The sequence below is a fragment of the Myxocyprinus asiaticus genome, chromosome 8 (genome assembly GCF_019703515.2).
Source record: "Myxocyprinus asiaticus isolate MX2 ecotype Aquarium Trade chromosome 8, UBuf_Myxa_2, whole genome shotgun sequence".
Classification (NCBI taxonomy): Eukaryota; Metazoa; Chordata; class Actinopteri; order Cypriniformes; family Catostomidae; genus Myxocyprinus; species Myxocyprinus asiaticus.
Window position 1 is genome coordinate 48,655,385 of NC_059351.1, and position 17,045 is coordinate 48,672,429.

At 39.2% G+C, this 17,045-nt stretch overlaps 2 protein-coding genes across 2 annotated transcripts in view; both read right to left on the reverse strand.

Moving 5' to 3' along the window:
* Positions 1–7,332, reverse strand: part of LOC127445128 (kinesin-like protein KIF16B) — a 37,028-nt gene extending 29,696 nt beyond the window's left edge. Inside the window, exons 1-6 of the mRNA XM_051704937.1 lie at positions 7,043–7,332; positions 4,929–4,998; positions 4,724–4,837; positions 1,104–1,220; positions 590–687; positions 51–160 (exon numbers count right to left, since the gene is read on the reverse strand). Coding sequence (XP_051560897.1) covers positions 51–160; positions 590–687; positions 1,104–1,220; positions 4,724–4,837; positions 4,929–4,998; positions 7,043–7,089 — 556 coding nt within the window. The 5' untranslated portion in view covers positions 7,090–7,332. The remainder of the gene's footprint in view (positions 1–50; positions 161–589; positions 688–1,103; positions 1,221–4,723; positions 4,838–4,928; positions 4,999–7,042) is intronic.
* Positions 7,333–12,375: 5,043 nt separating this feature from the next.
* LOC127445406 (gastrula zinc finger protein XlCGF26.1-like) lies at positions 12,376–16,441 on the reverse strand. The gene is made up of 2 exons (XM_051705457.1): positions 16,115–16,441; positions 12,376–14,667 (listed from the first exon to the last, which is right to left on the reverse strand). Exons 1-2 carry the CDS (start codon positions 16,197–16,199, stop codon positions 12,836–12,838), a joined length of 1,917 nt encoding a protein of 638 aa, XP_051561417.1. The 5' UTR covers positions 16,200–16,441; the 3' UTR covers positions 12,376–12,835.
* Between the last annotated feature and the right edge of the window lie 604 nt (positions 16,442–17,045).

Sequence of the window (17,045 nt, forward strand, 5' to 3'; positions counted from 1 at the left end):
TCTTCAAAATCCACTATCGGTCGACTTCTAGTTTGGTGTCATGGTCTTACCTTCCACATAGGGTCCTTCTTTAGGGTGCTCTCTGACTCTGAGGTTGAATGTCTTCGCCATTTTTCTCCTTAACAAGTCACGCACTCGTTCGTTGTAAATCTCCAAATAACTGCCATCAAAACCAAAAACAAAAGTCAGTGCGGGTTTTCTGGATGGGTGCTGCAACTGGGCCTGACTCTGAAGACTTTTCAACTGAAAAATAAAATAACATTTTCAAGTTTATTGTAAAACCTCAAAGCTGAAATATGCAATTTCAGCTCCACCAAACACAATCACAATCAGTATGTTTGAAAGGTCAAATTTGGCCAGATATAACAACACTGGCTCAACCAATGGCATGAGACTGGGACAGAACCATCTGTTTGTATGGGACAATGGAAGAGTGGGGGCTGGGGGGTGTTTGTCATTAATGTTGCAATTCTGTTTTGAAATTACGATATTATGCACTTTAACTTTAATCTGCGAGTGTTTTTTCAACACGTACAGCAGCATCTTCTCTGACTTTCACTGATGACCATCAGACCTGAACTCAACACACCTGACTTCTGTACGGAAAGAAGCTTCATCTCTCCGAGTCATTCCTGAGATCCGGCTGAATAATCCTTCGCAGATCCGTGGAATCAGACCGACATCGCCCTAAAGCACATCAATTCACGATCATGAGACAATTTTCAAATGTAAAACTCTTTTTAATTGCCGACTAAGAGATTTACTAAATCACAGCGGGTTCCAAAAGACTGAGACCATTAGTAAACATGCTTCTGCTTTGCTTTTTTTCTAAACTACTACTACTACTACTACTACAAAGAAAACAACAACAACAACAACAACACATTTGCGTGAAAGTTGAATTTCAGCATTTCTCAGTATTTGGCATGTCCTTCTTTTGCTTGCAAACAAAATTACATCACTTCTGGTTTAAATTAGATTTTGAATTTAAATCACACTGCTGGACCCCACTATTCATCTATATTGACAAATCAAGTGAAAACTTTTTTGTTTTGGCAGGAAAAAGCACTTCTGCTGCATTTATGAGATACATCTTCTCTTACAGGGATGCCCATCATGGTGTGTGACTTCCCCGATCCAGTCTGGCCGTAAGCGAAGATGCAGGCGTTATATCCTTCAAATGCTGCCTTCAAAACATCAGTGCCTAGATCCTTAAACACCTACAAACACACAATTTCACACACTTCTGTGACTACTTCATATATACAGGATTTAAACATGTTTAATACTTTTATAAGAGTGTTTCTAGCTATGGACTCAACTATACTGTTCTCAGTGGGAAACCAGCACTGAAATACAAACTTTTTGGAGTTTTTAAAATGACGCAGAAATAATTAATGTAGTCACAGTCCCAGATTGAGCAACTGAACAAACTGTACTGAACAACATGGGTTAAGTGGATTAATTACTAATCAGATCAGTTTGTTTTATGCTGCATATTAATCAAGGTCAGACAAATTCCACTGAAAGCTCTCACAAATGTTCATGTTTTAGTATAAATATGAAGTAGGTAAAAAAATAAAAAAAATAAAGCTCTGCATTACTATACGTTGTCATATTATTGGCGCATATACAGTAAGGGTGATTCTTCAACTGTGGATAATTTCAAGTTCCAGCCTTCCAGGGGTTGATTTATTAACTTTTTTGGTAACACTTTGCAATAAGGTTCCATTTGTTAACATTAATGCAGTAAGTACCATGAACATACAATTAACAATACAATTTTTACAGTATTTATTAATCTTTGTTAATGTTAGTTGATATAAATACAATTGTTCATTGTTAGTTCATGTTACTTCATAGTGCGTTTTAAAATGTATTAGTATATGTTGAAATGAACATCTAAGATTAATAAATGCTGTAAAAGTATTGTTCACTGTTAGTTCATGTTTACTAATGTAGTTAACTAATGTTAACAAATGGAACATTATTGTAAAGCGTTGCCACTTTTTTCTTTCTGTTACATGCTGGTCACATTAGAAACATTTTACCATGCCTTCATTTATTTTTGGTCATTTTCAAATGCCTTTTATGTAAAGTTTTTTTTTTTTTTTTTATTTTGACTTTCGATATTAAAGAGTGAAATTACCAAACTATTTCAATCATTTTAGTGTTTAGTGTGAAAATTATTTATACATTTTTCAAAAATAATGGCCACCACACAATTTTGACTACAATTTGACCCCTTATAAAAGTCTTTTCAAAAGTGTACTTGTTAATCAAGTCGACAAAAGTTTCAGTGAAGAGCATGCTTCAGGTGTAATATGAGACAAGAGATGCTTGAAGAAGAAAACAAATTCAAGCCAAATTTCACTTGAGAGTAGAATAGTTTTATTGGGCATCATTTCTAATCAAGCTGTGATTTTGCCAAAGACTTTCAGAAAAAAATTACAAAAATGACATTTAATCTCTTGTGATGTATGTACTTAAAGTACCTATAGACATAGTAAGTAGAGAAATTTCACACTCTAACAAAAAACTAGTAAGAGTGGGATGTTTTAACCAGACTTTACTTTCTAGAAGTCCTCCGTGCTAAAAGTAAAAAAAACTAAAAAAACACCCATACATAAAAATGGAGTGTAAATTTAGTGTGAAATACTGTGAAAAACATTCCTTGGTTTTAAACTGTATTTTAGTACTTAGTCATTTTGAATCTACTTAGCAACAATGACACTTTGATTGAAATGCTGGTTCCTCTGATTGAATTATATAAAAGGCGGGGTGCCAAGGTATCTGCATTCAAAGGACAAAACTCCCCAGGGAGTCAAAGAGCAAATGTATGATCTCTGAGAAAATCAACATATGAACTTTTTCACAATTAGCATCTCTTCCTGAAGCACCACACCCCATTGAGCAAAGATTGCAAATTCACTCCTCATTGATGCTCTTCTACATCTGTCCCATTCTCTCTCCCCCTTCTCCTCCTCCATTCCCCTTCAGCTCAGAATAACCTCAAACTCACCTAAGATCTGTATGTACAATATCATATCTGATGTATACAATAATGCAACTATGCATATTTGGTATCATTTAAAATGTCTCAGTGCGACTGGTACTATGGTCTCATCCCCACAACAGCATAATATCTGGTAATACAGTTTTAAGAATGTACACAAATTCTGGCCACTGCTTGGGGATGCACCTACCTCCTTGGTCTTTCATCTAAATTACCTCCTGTATGCAGATAAAGTATGACCGCAAACCTAACCACTCTCAAATTCCCTTTGTTTATGCTTTCACTGGTTTGGGTATTTAAGGAAATGTAACCCATTGTTCAGGGGAATTTTCTGTAGACAGAAATCCCCATAGTATCAAACTACATACTTTGCTGAAGACAGGTATGCATCTGTTACTCTTAAGATACATCTTTGAGCATTAGATGTTCTGTATTGATTGTTTCTGAATTGATTAGTTAAAACTGTTAAACTTGATTCTATTCTGAAATTCTTGGCTTCAGCGGATTACGTTAAATTCCTGTTACCGCAAATCTGTGATCAGAGTTAATACATACTAAGAGCCAGCATTTGATGGAGCATGAAGCACATCAACTGGGATCTTAAGCTTTCTGATAAACCATTTGAATTTAGTTATGTGTAAGACGGTAAGGGCTAAAAGAAAGTGCTATTTGGACAATGTAATATTGATCGACCCGTCCAAATAGCATTAGTCATGACCCCTGTTTAATGCTAATATTATTCTAGTCAAGTGTAATAGGAAACTATAGAACTAAACAAAAGTACTATTCGGGTAATGGTATGTTGGTCGGCCTTATCCGAACAGTGTTAGTCATTTACCTCTGTCTAGAGATAATATTATGTTAATTAAGTGTATACAGATCTATAGAAACTAAGCAAAACTGCTCATTAGAAATAGATAAGTTGCAGTAGTAATCATTCTTTTTAGTATTAGTTCATTTACCTCTGGCTAAATATCAAACTGTCAAGTTTGTGACCATTGGATCAATGTACACGGCAGGTGTTGTGTCGAACTCTGTTTCCCCGTCGGGATCTGTTTCCCCCCAGCAGATCTGTATGGGGGGAACCGTATCTGACGGTAACATGCTCCACTGTAAGAATGCGTTCCCCCATGCACAAACCTAAGCCTAACCCTTCCCTACTCTACCTACCCTAACCCTGACTTACACGACCCTACCTACCCTAACCATAACCCTAACCATAACCCCATACCCTATCAGGGCTAGGGGGAAACAGATTCCAATGGGGAACACAATTCGATACAACACCGACATGACACCATAAGCGACAGTATTGTGAATAAACAAGTGCAATTTAAAAGTACAGAATTAACTAGAATAATCAAGCATCCAAATCTAGAGAAGATCTCAATTGATTATCAATAACATCTGGAATCTCAAACTAAATTCGAGGTCTAATATAATTGGAGTCAGATTCGGTCTTAACTAAAACTAATTTAAGATGACAAAACCACAAATGAGGCAGAAAAGACGAACACGCAGATACCGTCACCACTTCGCTGGATTCCGCCATTAGGCCAGCGAGGTGGCATTTTTACAAGGAAATAAAAAAATGAGATAGCTATATCGCCCAGCCTTAACTCTTAACAATCAATGACTGTACATGACATTGGTTATACAATCTTGTGATCACAGCAACCAGTCTGAGCTGTTCATATTTCTACTGACCTTTTCCTGCGACACAAAGCTGGTGTTTTTACAGTCCGATGAGTCGTAAGAGAAATCGTACGTGAACATTTTTGTTCTGTCTCTCACCGAGTCTCCAGTCACTCCGTCTGGTATCTAACGCAAAGATAACGCAACAATCAATCCAAAAATGTTTCATTTGTGGAACTCAATCATTCACATCCCAGAAACGCTCAGTTCAACCTACTTTTAAGTTGGTGATGGTGGTCTTGTTTCCTTCCATTTCGATGATGCATTTAGCAGACAGGTCTTTCTCCCTATGCAAAAAATCAATAATAGGCCTACATGAATAAAATATATATTTATGTATCTCATTCAATATGCACACACAGTGTATACGTTCAACACATCTATTAGGCTTGCATTCTGCAAGCAGATGATTTAATTTAAACCAATTAATAGGATCAAATTAGTTTGTAATTGAAACACCATACCATGAAATCACTCTCACACTGGGATTAGGAGATGGAAAGAATGAGCCATGTTCATCCACGGAGGACGTACAGGAAACACATTTTGCCAATCATACAGTACTGATAACAACACCACCTATCCGCAGGTTTGTTTACATACAGTCCCCGCAATTTTTATTCCTTTAATGTGCCCGTCCAGGTGTTTTACTCTGTAGTTTGTTTGTAATTCTCATTATTCTCAAAGATGGGATGGGGCGTTGGGGAGGGCATTTTGACCTTTGAGGTGGGCAACAGGTTCTCTTGTTTCACCGTCCAACCTGGGAAGGGGGAGAGGGGGGTGCTTGGTCGTTTTGCCATCTGACCGGGCATCATTAGTTTCTGGGGGGCACAAGGAAACTCTAAGAGGGCAATGCACCCCTAGCCCCCCTTAGGCCTGGCCATCACCTACTTATACATACAACTAAGTCTACTTTTAAGGCCAGGGACAGTGATCTACCAAAGTGGGTGTGTTATTTCAGGAGGGGGCAGGGTTACACCAAAAGTGGGCTACACCAACTCCAAAAGGTAAAGGGTTAGGGGCTCCCTACATATTTGCTGGCGGTTTGGAGCTTACGCCCCTTTTTGGAGCAATGCCTGCAGCTAACCTAACCCTTCTCGGAACACAGGATTTGCATCAAAAAATGTCACGTGACTGAATAACTTGATCATAACTGGACTAACCAGCAGACCAATCATCGCACCTGAAATGTTGCTCTGGTCATCCTGAGAATTAAACGATATCCTAAAAATCCAAAGCCTGCAAAGAGTTTGCAGATCAAATACTGTAGGTCGACTACCAACTATGAACTGTGCCGAAAAGCAGGTTTATTGATACTTTTGAAAAATATTTTATAGATCTGCAAAGTCATAAAGATGGAGGAACACACACACATGGCGCTCCCAGAACTGTAACAAGTTATTTCAAGTTTTTTGTCTGCGTGCTCTACACCGCAAGTATTTTATAATAAGAGTCACAGTGGCTATAATTTATCTGGAAGTGACAATTTTGTTCTTTTGAACACATGGGATGGAAATCCAGCTTTTTATTTATTTTTTATCCCCTTTTCTCCCAATTTGGAACGGCCAATTCCCACTACTTAGTAGGTCCTCGTGGTGGCACAGTTACTCACCTCAATCCGGGTGGCGGAGGACAAGTCTCCGTTGCCTCCGCTTCTGAGACCGTCAATCCACACATCTTATCACGTGGCTCGCTGTGCATGACACCGCGGAGACTCACAGCATGTGGAGGCTCATGCTACTCTCCGCGATCCACGCACAATTTACCACACGCCCCACTGAGAGCGAGAACCACTAATTGCGACCACAAGGAGGTTACCCCATGTGACTCTACCCTCCCTAGCAACTGGGCCAATTTGGTTTCTTAGGAGATGCAGCTGGAGTCACTCAGAACTCATTCGAACTCACGACTCCAGGGGTGGTAGGAAAATCCGGCTTTATTTGCATGTTGTTTTTGCGATATTATGTTTCCAAATTCGCATACATTAAATGCATCACTTGAATGGAAAATGGAAACAGTATGATGCCCAAATATGTTGTCAAATCAGAGCCGTGGCACAGTGGTTGGCCGCTGCATCACAGTGACCCCGGTTCGAATCCAGCCTGCGCCATATGTCGCAACTTTCCACTGTTCTGACATGACGATAAATATTAAAATAGTGGACAGTAATAATAAAACGTAATAATTTCAATAAATAAATGAATTAATAATTAAAAGCAATATATATAACCGTTTTTAAAAAATGTTTTCGTGAGAAGGCAGCTCACCGGTACAAGAGTGATGTGCTCTACTGCTCTCATGTACTTGTGTATTTATTTGGGAGTCACTCACCGTCTGTTCATGGGCCGGACCCGCACTGCCACCCGAACCGATGCCATGGCACATCCCTGAAGATCAGAGCCGACTATCACAATCACAGAGACACTTTCTATCACTTCTAATGGTTGACTGGTACCAGTGAAAGCGGCTCCAGACAGTCCCGTATCCGTGCACAATAGACGAATGTGCGCTGGTGGCGCTCGTCTAATGTATCCTCATGATTCCTCATGTAGAGAGATGAATTTCTGCGGGACGCTGTTGTTCAGTTTGTATTATTTTGCCGGAGAATCATACCATCCTCCTCTTTGGTGGTAGTAGGGGGCATATAGAAAACTCACGAGACACAATTCTGCCTCCTGCTGGTGTGGAATGATGATGCGTTTCCGCCCTACTCCAGTCCCTGATAGCACACGTGCATCACAAAGAAATTTTTTTTTATATATATATATATATATATATATATATATATATATATATATATATATATATATATATATATATATAATTTTTTTCTTTTTACATTTTTGTTTGTAAAAAGATGCTTAGCAGATGTTGATTTTCCAAATCTAAAACAGACATCTCAGAGGTGTAATATTATATTCATATTCAATATTGAAACTAGAATAAATAAAATGTGAAGCAACATTAGTAACATTAATGTAATACCAGAGACAATTTCGCCCCGAGACGGAGCACTTGTGTTCAAATGAATGGAACGTCCAATATGGCGGATGTAGAAAATAAAGTCACGCCTTACAGGTAAAAGAGCCAATTATCTTTTAGATTCACACTTAATTATTATTATTATTATTATTATTTTACATTTACACATTTCAATTTCATAACAAAGTTTCATCAAATTGAATTGGGTAATCTTCGAGAAAAAAAATAAGCTTTATTTAATTGAATACAAATTTAATACAATTACACAATTCAATATGATGGAATTTTGTTTACGTAAATCGTAAAAATTGGCTAAAATATTTCTAAGTGCAGATATCGCCTGTCAGTTCGCATTAGCTGGACCATGCAGCCTAAAAAGCAGTGTTTTTTTTTTTCTTCTTCTTCTTCTTTTCTCCTTGATCTGAGCTCAAGAAGCACAATTTATGATACCATTGTTGTCAGATTTTACTAATTTGAAATTTTCCAATGATTGTAATCTTGACTAACCATTTTGGAGATTTCAGTCTTTCCTCATTCAAGCAGATAGGAGCTGTACTTCCATATCGCTTGTTTACATAGAAAACAGCTGCCTGGAAGCGCTCCAAAGATGGCTGCTGAGTGGTCTGACTTGCCTTGAAAAGGAATTTGATAATAGCTCACCCCAAAATAAAAATCTGTTATCACTGCTTACGCTAAATCCGTATGACATATTTCATCCGTGGAACAAAATGATGAGAGATGACAGGATTGTGATTGTCAAGATCCAAAGGTACCTAAAAGCACTCTAAAACTATTCCATATCACTCGTGCTCGGTTTCAAGTCTACTGAAGCCATACGATACGTTGTGTGAGGGACCATTTAAAATTTAAGTGGCAATTTAACATCAATCTTCTTCAACCATTCGAATCTGAGCTCTAGTCAAGATGGTTTTTGTACAGTGAAAAAGAAGTTCTATTTTGGTCTGTTCTCAACTAAAACCGATTGGATTGGTTCAGAAGAAATTGCTTATACCACAGGAGTCGTATGGATTACTTTGATGCAGCCTTTATTTGTTTTTTGGAGCTTCAAAGTTTTGGTCACCATTTACTTACATTCTTCTAAAAATATTAGTTTGTGTTCTGCAGAAGGAAAGTCATAAACATCTGGGATGGCATGAGGGTGAGTAAATGATGACAGAATTTTCATTTTTGGGTGAACTATTCCTTTAAATTAGCTAACAGATTTCTGATGGTCCGAGCCAAAGTAGCCACTGCCGTCACACAAAGACTGATGCTAATGAGTCTTTCTTTCAAGTTATGAATGCTGATTTTTCAAATCCTCTCCAATGTTTATAATATTCAGAAATGAATTTAAATGTTTTGCAGAAGCCCTTGTAACAATGAACAGCGGAAAAGCACAGAAACTTTATGATCTCCTTGTAATATCTAATTTATTGTAGAAATTGTTTTGCCCCTCTCCCCTTGTTTTTTTTTTTTTTAAGTATTCAAATGTACAGACAGGACAGTATGTTTAATTGTTAAATAAATCAAATGCCACTGTGTATATCTCTTTTATTTCAACTCCTTTATTAGAATAACAATCAAGCAAATTTACAGGAAAATAACAAGTAAAAGCCCATTTCAAACCAAAAGCCAGGGGTTTCAATGTTTTTAAAAAAAGTTCATTTTAATAATTAAAAGACTTTTTAAACACATATCTTTGTTTATAGAACCAGAGAGTGTTTAGAGCAGGGATGGATTACTGACCAGGCCAATGCCCAGTGGCCCTTGATTGCCCGGGGGGGGGGGGCCCTGGTCTTTAAGGTTGCGCAATCCAGTTTGGCAATCCCCCAGCTCGAAAACCCATCAACAATGAAAACGAACCCCCACTTTAGGGCAAGTTGCTATGGTGGAAGGGGAAGGGGGCCCTTGGAGATAATTGGCCCTGGGGCCTTTGCAAGTCATAATCTGTCCCTGGTTTAGAGGTGCAGCTGGTTTAATTTATAACAAACCTGTAAATTGGACTTATGGGCTGGTTCCGGTCCGCTTGGAAGCAAAGTGTCCATCAGTTGAACCCTACGGAAATGCCCCTTTTGAAGTCTCGGCACGGCGTTTAAAGAGCCTCTCGCTTTAAGCTCAGACTATGGGAAGATTAGTTTTCCCTGCTGTACCGAAACCGTACCGTGACCCCAAAACCGAGGAACATACCAAACCGTGAATTTCATGTACCGTTGCAGCCCTATAATTGGAACAATCAGAAAATCAAATCAACATGAAATAAAAAGTAACTGTAAAATTGGTCCAAAATATAACACAAATTAGTGTTTTCTGAACATTTAATATTACCAACACTCGCCTCTGACAACGAATACAGATATCTGACTCCTGCAGGCCACTACAGTGTCAGCAGAGGCACTAATCCTTAACTAGCTAGGCCTAGAATAGAATATTATCAAAATGTTAGGTAACAAGAATAGAATACTTTCGAGTATATTAAATGTTAGGCAACATGAAAAAACAAAGTAATGTCACTACAGGGGCAAAAAGTAAACAAAGCACAGATGCATCAAAGAATAACACTACTGGGAGAAGCTGGCTGAACTGCCACTATTCTTAAAGACACAGTACCTGTTTAGCACTTGTTATGTATATGAATGTGAACTCAATGTAAGTACTTGTAAATAGTACAAATCAGACGCTCAGGTAGATGTCTAAACCTACTAAGCATTATTGCCTGCCGCACCTCCATCAGTGCCTTCAGTCGTCCAGCTACGGAGCTATGGGGAGCCACATATCACGGATGTTTCACCCCATTAATCCCAGAACATTTCCTGGTGGTGGGGCAGCGGTCAGGGATATCTCCCTGCCACCCCCCGCAGCGTGACACAGGATCCTTTCCACTGCTTCACATTCTTGCATTCCCATAAAGACATTCCTCCTTTACAGGTCATACCACACAACCAGGGTTCGTTTTTGTTTTTACATACTAACACAGTAGCACCTATATGTTAGTTGTGGAATGACAATTCAAAAAGTGGCAGCTCATACGTTATTATCCATGCAATTATATTACATCATGTAAATTGATTGAACATGGAATTTGTAAAATTTTAGACTGCTAAAATAAGATAACAATGAAAAGTTAATCATAAAATTAAAATAAACACTTCCACATACTAAATATAGCACATTAAGTAATATATGAATACTATATACTGCATATGATCCCGGTTTGCTTAATATCTTTTTCAGTTTCAGTTGCATTCAACTTAAAACACAAAGTATACTTTGGTTTTGACGCGAACACCTGCGTACAATTGACCGCTCAGCCTTTCAAAGTATACTTCAATTGACTGTGTGTGCATACACAGGTGGTTGGTGCATGCACGCTACGACTGCTATGGGATGCGGGACAATTTCTCTTCAGGAGTATTGACCCATAAAGATGTCTTTATATTCCTTCAGACTCAATTTATACAAATACACGCGTTCTTGAAGTGCACATCCTCTATTGTCGTTTCCACCTTTGTCTCATGTAAGCTGCTATTACATCTAGCAATTCGTTGTGAAAGCGAAGATTGTTTAGCCTAAGATTGAGCACTTGTATTAAAATGAATGGGTAAATTATGGGCGGCTCAAGAAAAGGAAGTCCTGCCTTACAGGTAAAAGAGCCAATCACCTTTTAGATACAGACATCGCTAGTCATTCATCTAGAGAACGCGCATGCGTAGCAGCTGGACCAGCATGAAATTTAGCATCTTTTAGCTTGATCGGAGTTAAAGCAGCACAGTTCATGATACCATTGTTGTCAGATTTTACTGCTGATTTAAAATATGTCTTTTTGATCATAAACTTGACCAACCGTTTTAGAGATTCCATTTTTTTCCCATTCAAGTAGATAGCAGCTGTACTTTTGTGGTGCTTGTCTCCATATAAAAAGCTGCAAGGGAGCGTTCCAAAGATGGCCACAGAGTGGTCTGACTTGCCTTGAAAGACACTTTGGTGAAAGCAACGACTCAACTGTGAGTATTTCCAAATTGTGGACCCACTTATTAGTGCAAATAATCCAAGTGCATGCTCAAACCTTTGGGCCGCACATTCAGTGCTCGAGCACTCAATTAGTGACAAAATTTGCATCAAGCGTCCTTTATGCAGATGTTTAGCGTTCGCGTCTAACCGAAGTATACTTTGCACTTACACTTGCAGATTTTTCCAGTGATTTTTCAGTCGGAACCTTCATTTACTTAATTGCCAGCAGGTGAGAGATGAAGTTCATGAATCCCTTGACCGACAGGACTCCCTGCTGAGTTAATGGCTCCGACAACTGGAAAAGCAGATCAAACTTGTTAGAAGAAAATCATTCTTTCGGTCTCGTCAAGCTACCAATGAGCTTCTTTTACTGAAGAACTTACGATACGTCAAGCTCTGATCTGGACTAGAGGTAGACCGATATATCAGTTCTACCAATAAATCTGTGTTGATAGTTGCTTTTTGGAACCGACGTTATCTGCAAAAATCTATGCCGATAGTTGCCTATAGTCATTTCAAAGTGAGAGTGTTTTAAGGCTTGTTTATACTTTAAAGTCCCACGTTATGCACCAGATCTTCCTTTTTTTTTCTGGTTATTTTTGGGATTCTGGGACAATAAACTGCATCTGGGATTTTATTCATTTAGGACTCTTTGTCTGTCCCCATCATAGTAAGGAAAGAATAAGAATTTTTTTTGATATTCTATTAATCAATTTTAAAAACTATCGGCCGATTAATCAGTTATCTGCCTTTCCCACCACCTTAGTTATCGGTATCGCAAAATCCACTATTGGTCGACCTCTAATCTGGATGCTTTCTTCAGCGATTGCACTCACAGCCACACATCATTACAAACAACGATTGTAATCCATTATGATTCTGTCACCAAGTCTTCGAGGGGGATAAAAACACAAATCACACACTTCCACAAGGTAAAGTTACTCCATGAATTGCTTCCTAAATAACTCTTTTACAATTGTTTATTCTCACGCGGTAGTCCTGTTGTTGTTTCGGCGAGCTCCACGTGACAGGGAATCAGAGTGAGTGAGTTGCGGTGAGTCATTTCTGAAGGTTGCAATTTCTGACCCTACAGTTAACGCAATGTCGCAAATCAATTTGAGAATTGCTCATTATTTACACTGCAGATGACATGCAGTTTGCTCCCTGCATCAACTTTCGACAATACTTTATTCTATGAATCTGTAGAGTATATAATTGGCTGAAACTCTTTCTACATGAAGTGCAGTGGTATGGCTTTTCTCCAGTATGAACTCTCTCGTGTATTTTCAGGCTTTGTGACAGAGTGAAACCCTTTCCACAATATGAGCACCTGTAAGGTCTTTCCCCAGTATGGATTCTCAGGTGCCGTCCCAAGTCACTGGTATTAGAAAAGGCCTTCCCACACTCCAAGCAGACATGAGCTCGCACACTAAAATCATTTTTTTCTGCCAATCCAGAGGGAAGATTCTCCTCTGTATGAATTTCAAGATGCATTTTTAGGGCTGATGCAGAAGTAAAATTTATACAGCACTGATCACAGTTAAATGATCTCACATTAGAGTTAGAGCAAACGTGATTTTTCAGACTTCTCGGCCGTGTGAAGCTCCTCCCACACTGGAAGCACGTGTAAGGCTTCTCTCCAGTGTGAATTCTCATGTGAGAAACAAGTCTTCTTCTGTTGGTGAAACTCTCCTCGCACTGCTGGCATGTGTATGGCTTCTCTCCGGTGTGAATTCTCACGTGCGTATTAAGCGTCCTTTTGCGTGTGAAGCTCTTCCCACACTGGAAGCAGGTAAACGGCTTCACTCCAGTGTGAATTCTCATGTGGGTATCAAGTCTTCTTTTGTTTGTGAAGCTCTCCTCGCACTGCTGGCATGTGTAAGGCTTCTCTCCGGTGTGAATTCTCATGTGTGTATTAAAGGCTGTTCTACGTGAGAAGCTCATTCCACACTGGAGGCATGGGAAAGGCTTCTCTCCAGTGTGAATATTCGTGATGTGATTGGTAAGGCCTCCTTTGTCTGTGTAGCCTTTTCCACACTGAGGACAGGTGAAAGGTTTTACTTCAGCATGCACTTTCATGTGCCTTTTCAGGTATCGTCTACACGGGTAGCTGTTCCCACACTGAGGGCATGTAAAAGGCTTTTCTCCATTGTGAATTCTTACATGGCAGTTAAAGCTTGGTTTATCTGCAAAACTTTTTCCACACTGAGGGCACGTGAAAGGCTTCTCTCCAGTGTGAATTCTCATGTGCATCTTATAGGTCACTTTACGTGTGAAACTCTTCCCACACTGAGAGCACGTAAAAGGCTTCTCTCCAGTGTGAATTCTCATGTGCGCTTCAAAGCTTTCTTTCCGCGTGAATCCTTGTCCACACAGAGGGCACTCAAAAGGCTTCTCTCCAGTGTGACTTCTAATGTGATTTTCAAAGCTTTGCTTCTCTGTGAAACCTTTCCCACACTGAGGGCACGTGAAAGGCTTCTCCCCAGAGTGAATTCTCATGTGACGGTTATAGTATTGTTTCACTGTAAAACTTTTCCCACACTGAAGGCAGGTAAGAGGGTCCCGTGCATCGTGAATTTTCACGTGCCGAGCAAGGATTCCTTTGCTGCCGAAATTCTTCCCGCACTGAGGGCATGCAAAAGGCTTCTCTCCAGTGTGACTTCTTATGTGTGCATTAAGTCTTCCTTTAAACAGGAAACTCTTTCCGCACTGAGGGCATGCAAAAGGCTTCTCTCCAGTGTGGGTTTTCAAGTGCACCTCAAGATTTCCTTTACTGCTGTAACTCTTTCCACACTGAGGGCAGGCGAAATAATGTTTGGCTCGGGTTGTTTTTTGCGAGACATTCTTTTTAGCCTGTGAGCAGCTAATAGCTTCTTCTCCAGTTGTGACCAAGTCATGAAGTTTCTCATACTGATGTCTCTCCTCCACTTTCAGTTCTTCACTTTCCTCTTTCGGTTCCACCGGTTCTGAAATATAAAATATCAAATTGTCAAAAATCATTTCGAAAGGGACAAATATGAAATGAAAGCAAATAAAAGCGACCAAAGTTTAATAAAAGGTGTCTTGCTCAACAGTGGCGCCTGCAGCTGTATGGCTGTGCGCACCATGAGCGCTCTGACTAGTAGCTACCAGTAGCTATACAATTTATACAAAATTGCATTTTTCAGCTAAATATGAGGTAAAGAAGCACAATTATACAAGTTTTTTCAGATTTTACTGCGGATTTGAAATATGTTCTTTGATCGTAATCTTGACCACCAGTTTTTGAGATTTCGGTGTTTCCCCATTCAAGTAGGTAGGAGCTGCACTGTCATGACTGGAAATAGCCTCCCGAGAGCGTTCCAAAGATGGCCGACATTGGACTGACTTGATAGAGAGAGTTTGTTTGTTTACACATCTCATCTACACTAGAACGCCGCTTTCCTCCACAGCAGTGTGTCCTCTATATGCATTTTGCAGTGCCGCTGCGCCGCTGCTGAATTATGGCCGCTCTTGGGATTTCACATGGATAATTGAAGATTCTTGATGCAACATAATGCTGTGTGCTTTCTACACTGCGAAAGAGACCCCACCACACACACAAATACATGCACTTACTCACAGTGATGTCACCGCATAACAACACGTGTCAAACTTGCTTCATTTCAAGTGGCCCGCGAGCTCTTTTCTGAAAAATGTATGGTTACCGTTAACTATTACAATTATAAATATTGTTAAAACTATAGATACTTTGGAAGAACTATGGTGCATTTTCATAATTATGGACCAAGCTATCAGTTTTCCATCTGTGTAAAATCTGACTGTAGGAAAATGTAAGTTGTTTTGTTTGCCTTCAGAAATTCCACGACATGACTGTAGTTAAATCAGTAGGAGCCTGATGAAAGAAATCTGTAAAGAAGATCCAACTTATTCACACTGTCAGAATATTTCAATTTAGCCATTTAAAAATTAGATGTTCATATTTCCACAGATGTTACCATTGTTAATATCATAATTTACATCTGCATCCCAACCACAAAATCAATGCTGTATTGTCAAATGTGCATTTAAATGCATATAACATGTAATATTATTTGCATGGGTGCTATCAAAGCAGGTGCCACATTTTAAAATAAACCCTGATGTGGCCCAGGCTGAAATTGAGTTTTACGCCCCTGTTTTAATCTATTCTTTGACCAACACGTGTTAATACGGGTCCGGTTTTGCGGGCTTGTGGACGCGCGCACAACAGCACCGCTGCTGAAAACTGAAAATGTTTTCAAACGACTTTTTATTAACGAGGACGTGGCGTCAGTACGACAGTATAGGATATTATATAGAACACAGAGAGCAGACAGAGCGCTGAATAAAGTGGGATTGCTTTGTTTCATTAGTGTCCCTCAACAATAATAAATATCAAGAATGGACACCAACCTTTTTGTTCCGTTGTGTCTTCGTTTTTCATGCTGCATGCTTCTGCACAACTCATGTATTCGGTCTCCTCTTTGATAAACTCCATCTTTTTAATGGCGTGTTACACAGATTTCAGTTATTACACCTGGTGTTATTCCTTCTTGTTTGATAAGAGTGTCTTTGTCGGTTTGCTCTATCCTGATTGCGACCACAAAGCGTCCTGTTGCTCGAGGCCCGGACGATGGCGTGTAAAAAAAAAAAGGTATGAGTGTAATGCAGGAACCCTGAACCTTTGGAGCATTTTACTAGCTTACAGGTACATGTTTAGCGTCTGCTCGGGCGCCGCCATTTTAGCGTGACGTCACTGTCAGAAGTGCGTCATGTTTAGGGGCGTGGTTTAGCGTGGGGGAAATAAATGCCAGTTACTGTAGTGGTGGCTGGCGTTGGTCCTGCATCAATACCCCCACTTGCGGTTTTGGTCTTGCCTACTTACCCACTTGTCTTGTGTATTTCCGGTGTTTGGCCACTAGTGTGCAAGTAGACGTGAAGACTGCGAGTGTGTGGATGACTTGATTATACGTTGGGACACTCGTTGATTTAAAGATGTTGGTGCTGGTTGCAACAGCTGTTTTTTCACTCAGCTGAAGACTGATTGTTTTTGGTGACTGTTACAGCCTACTTAAAATAATAAATAACTGAACATTTTACCCATCTTTTCATTTATTACACTGGTACTGGTTGTTGGAAGTGTATTGTGCTGTAGAAAATATGTAAGTACGTTTTTTATGATGTTTTTAGTGTCTGAAAATAATTGTAAAAGTTAATTATTTTTACTCATTTTGATTTTCAATACTTTGCACATTAAAAACTGTATTACTGTAAAATTGCGTTGTCCATAATTGCTGTAAAATATGAAATATAAGCAATTTCTTTCTACTTGCAGTTTCTCAAT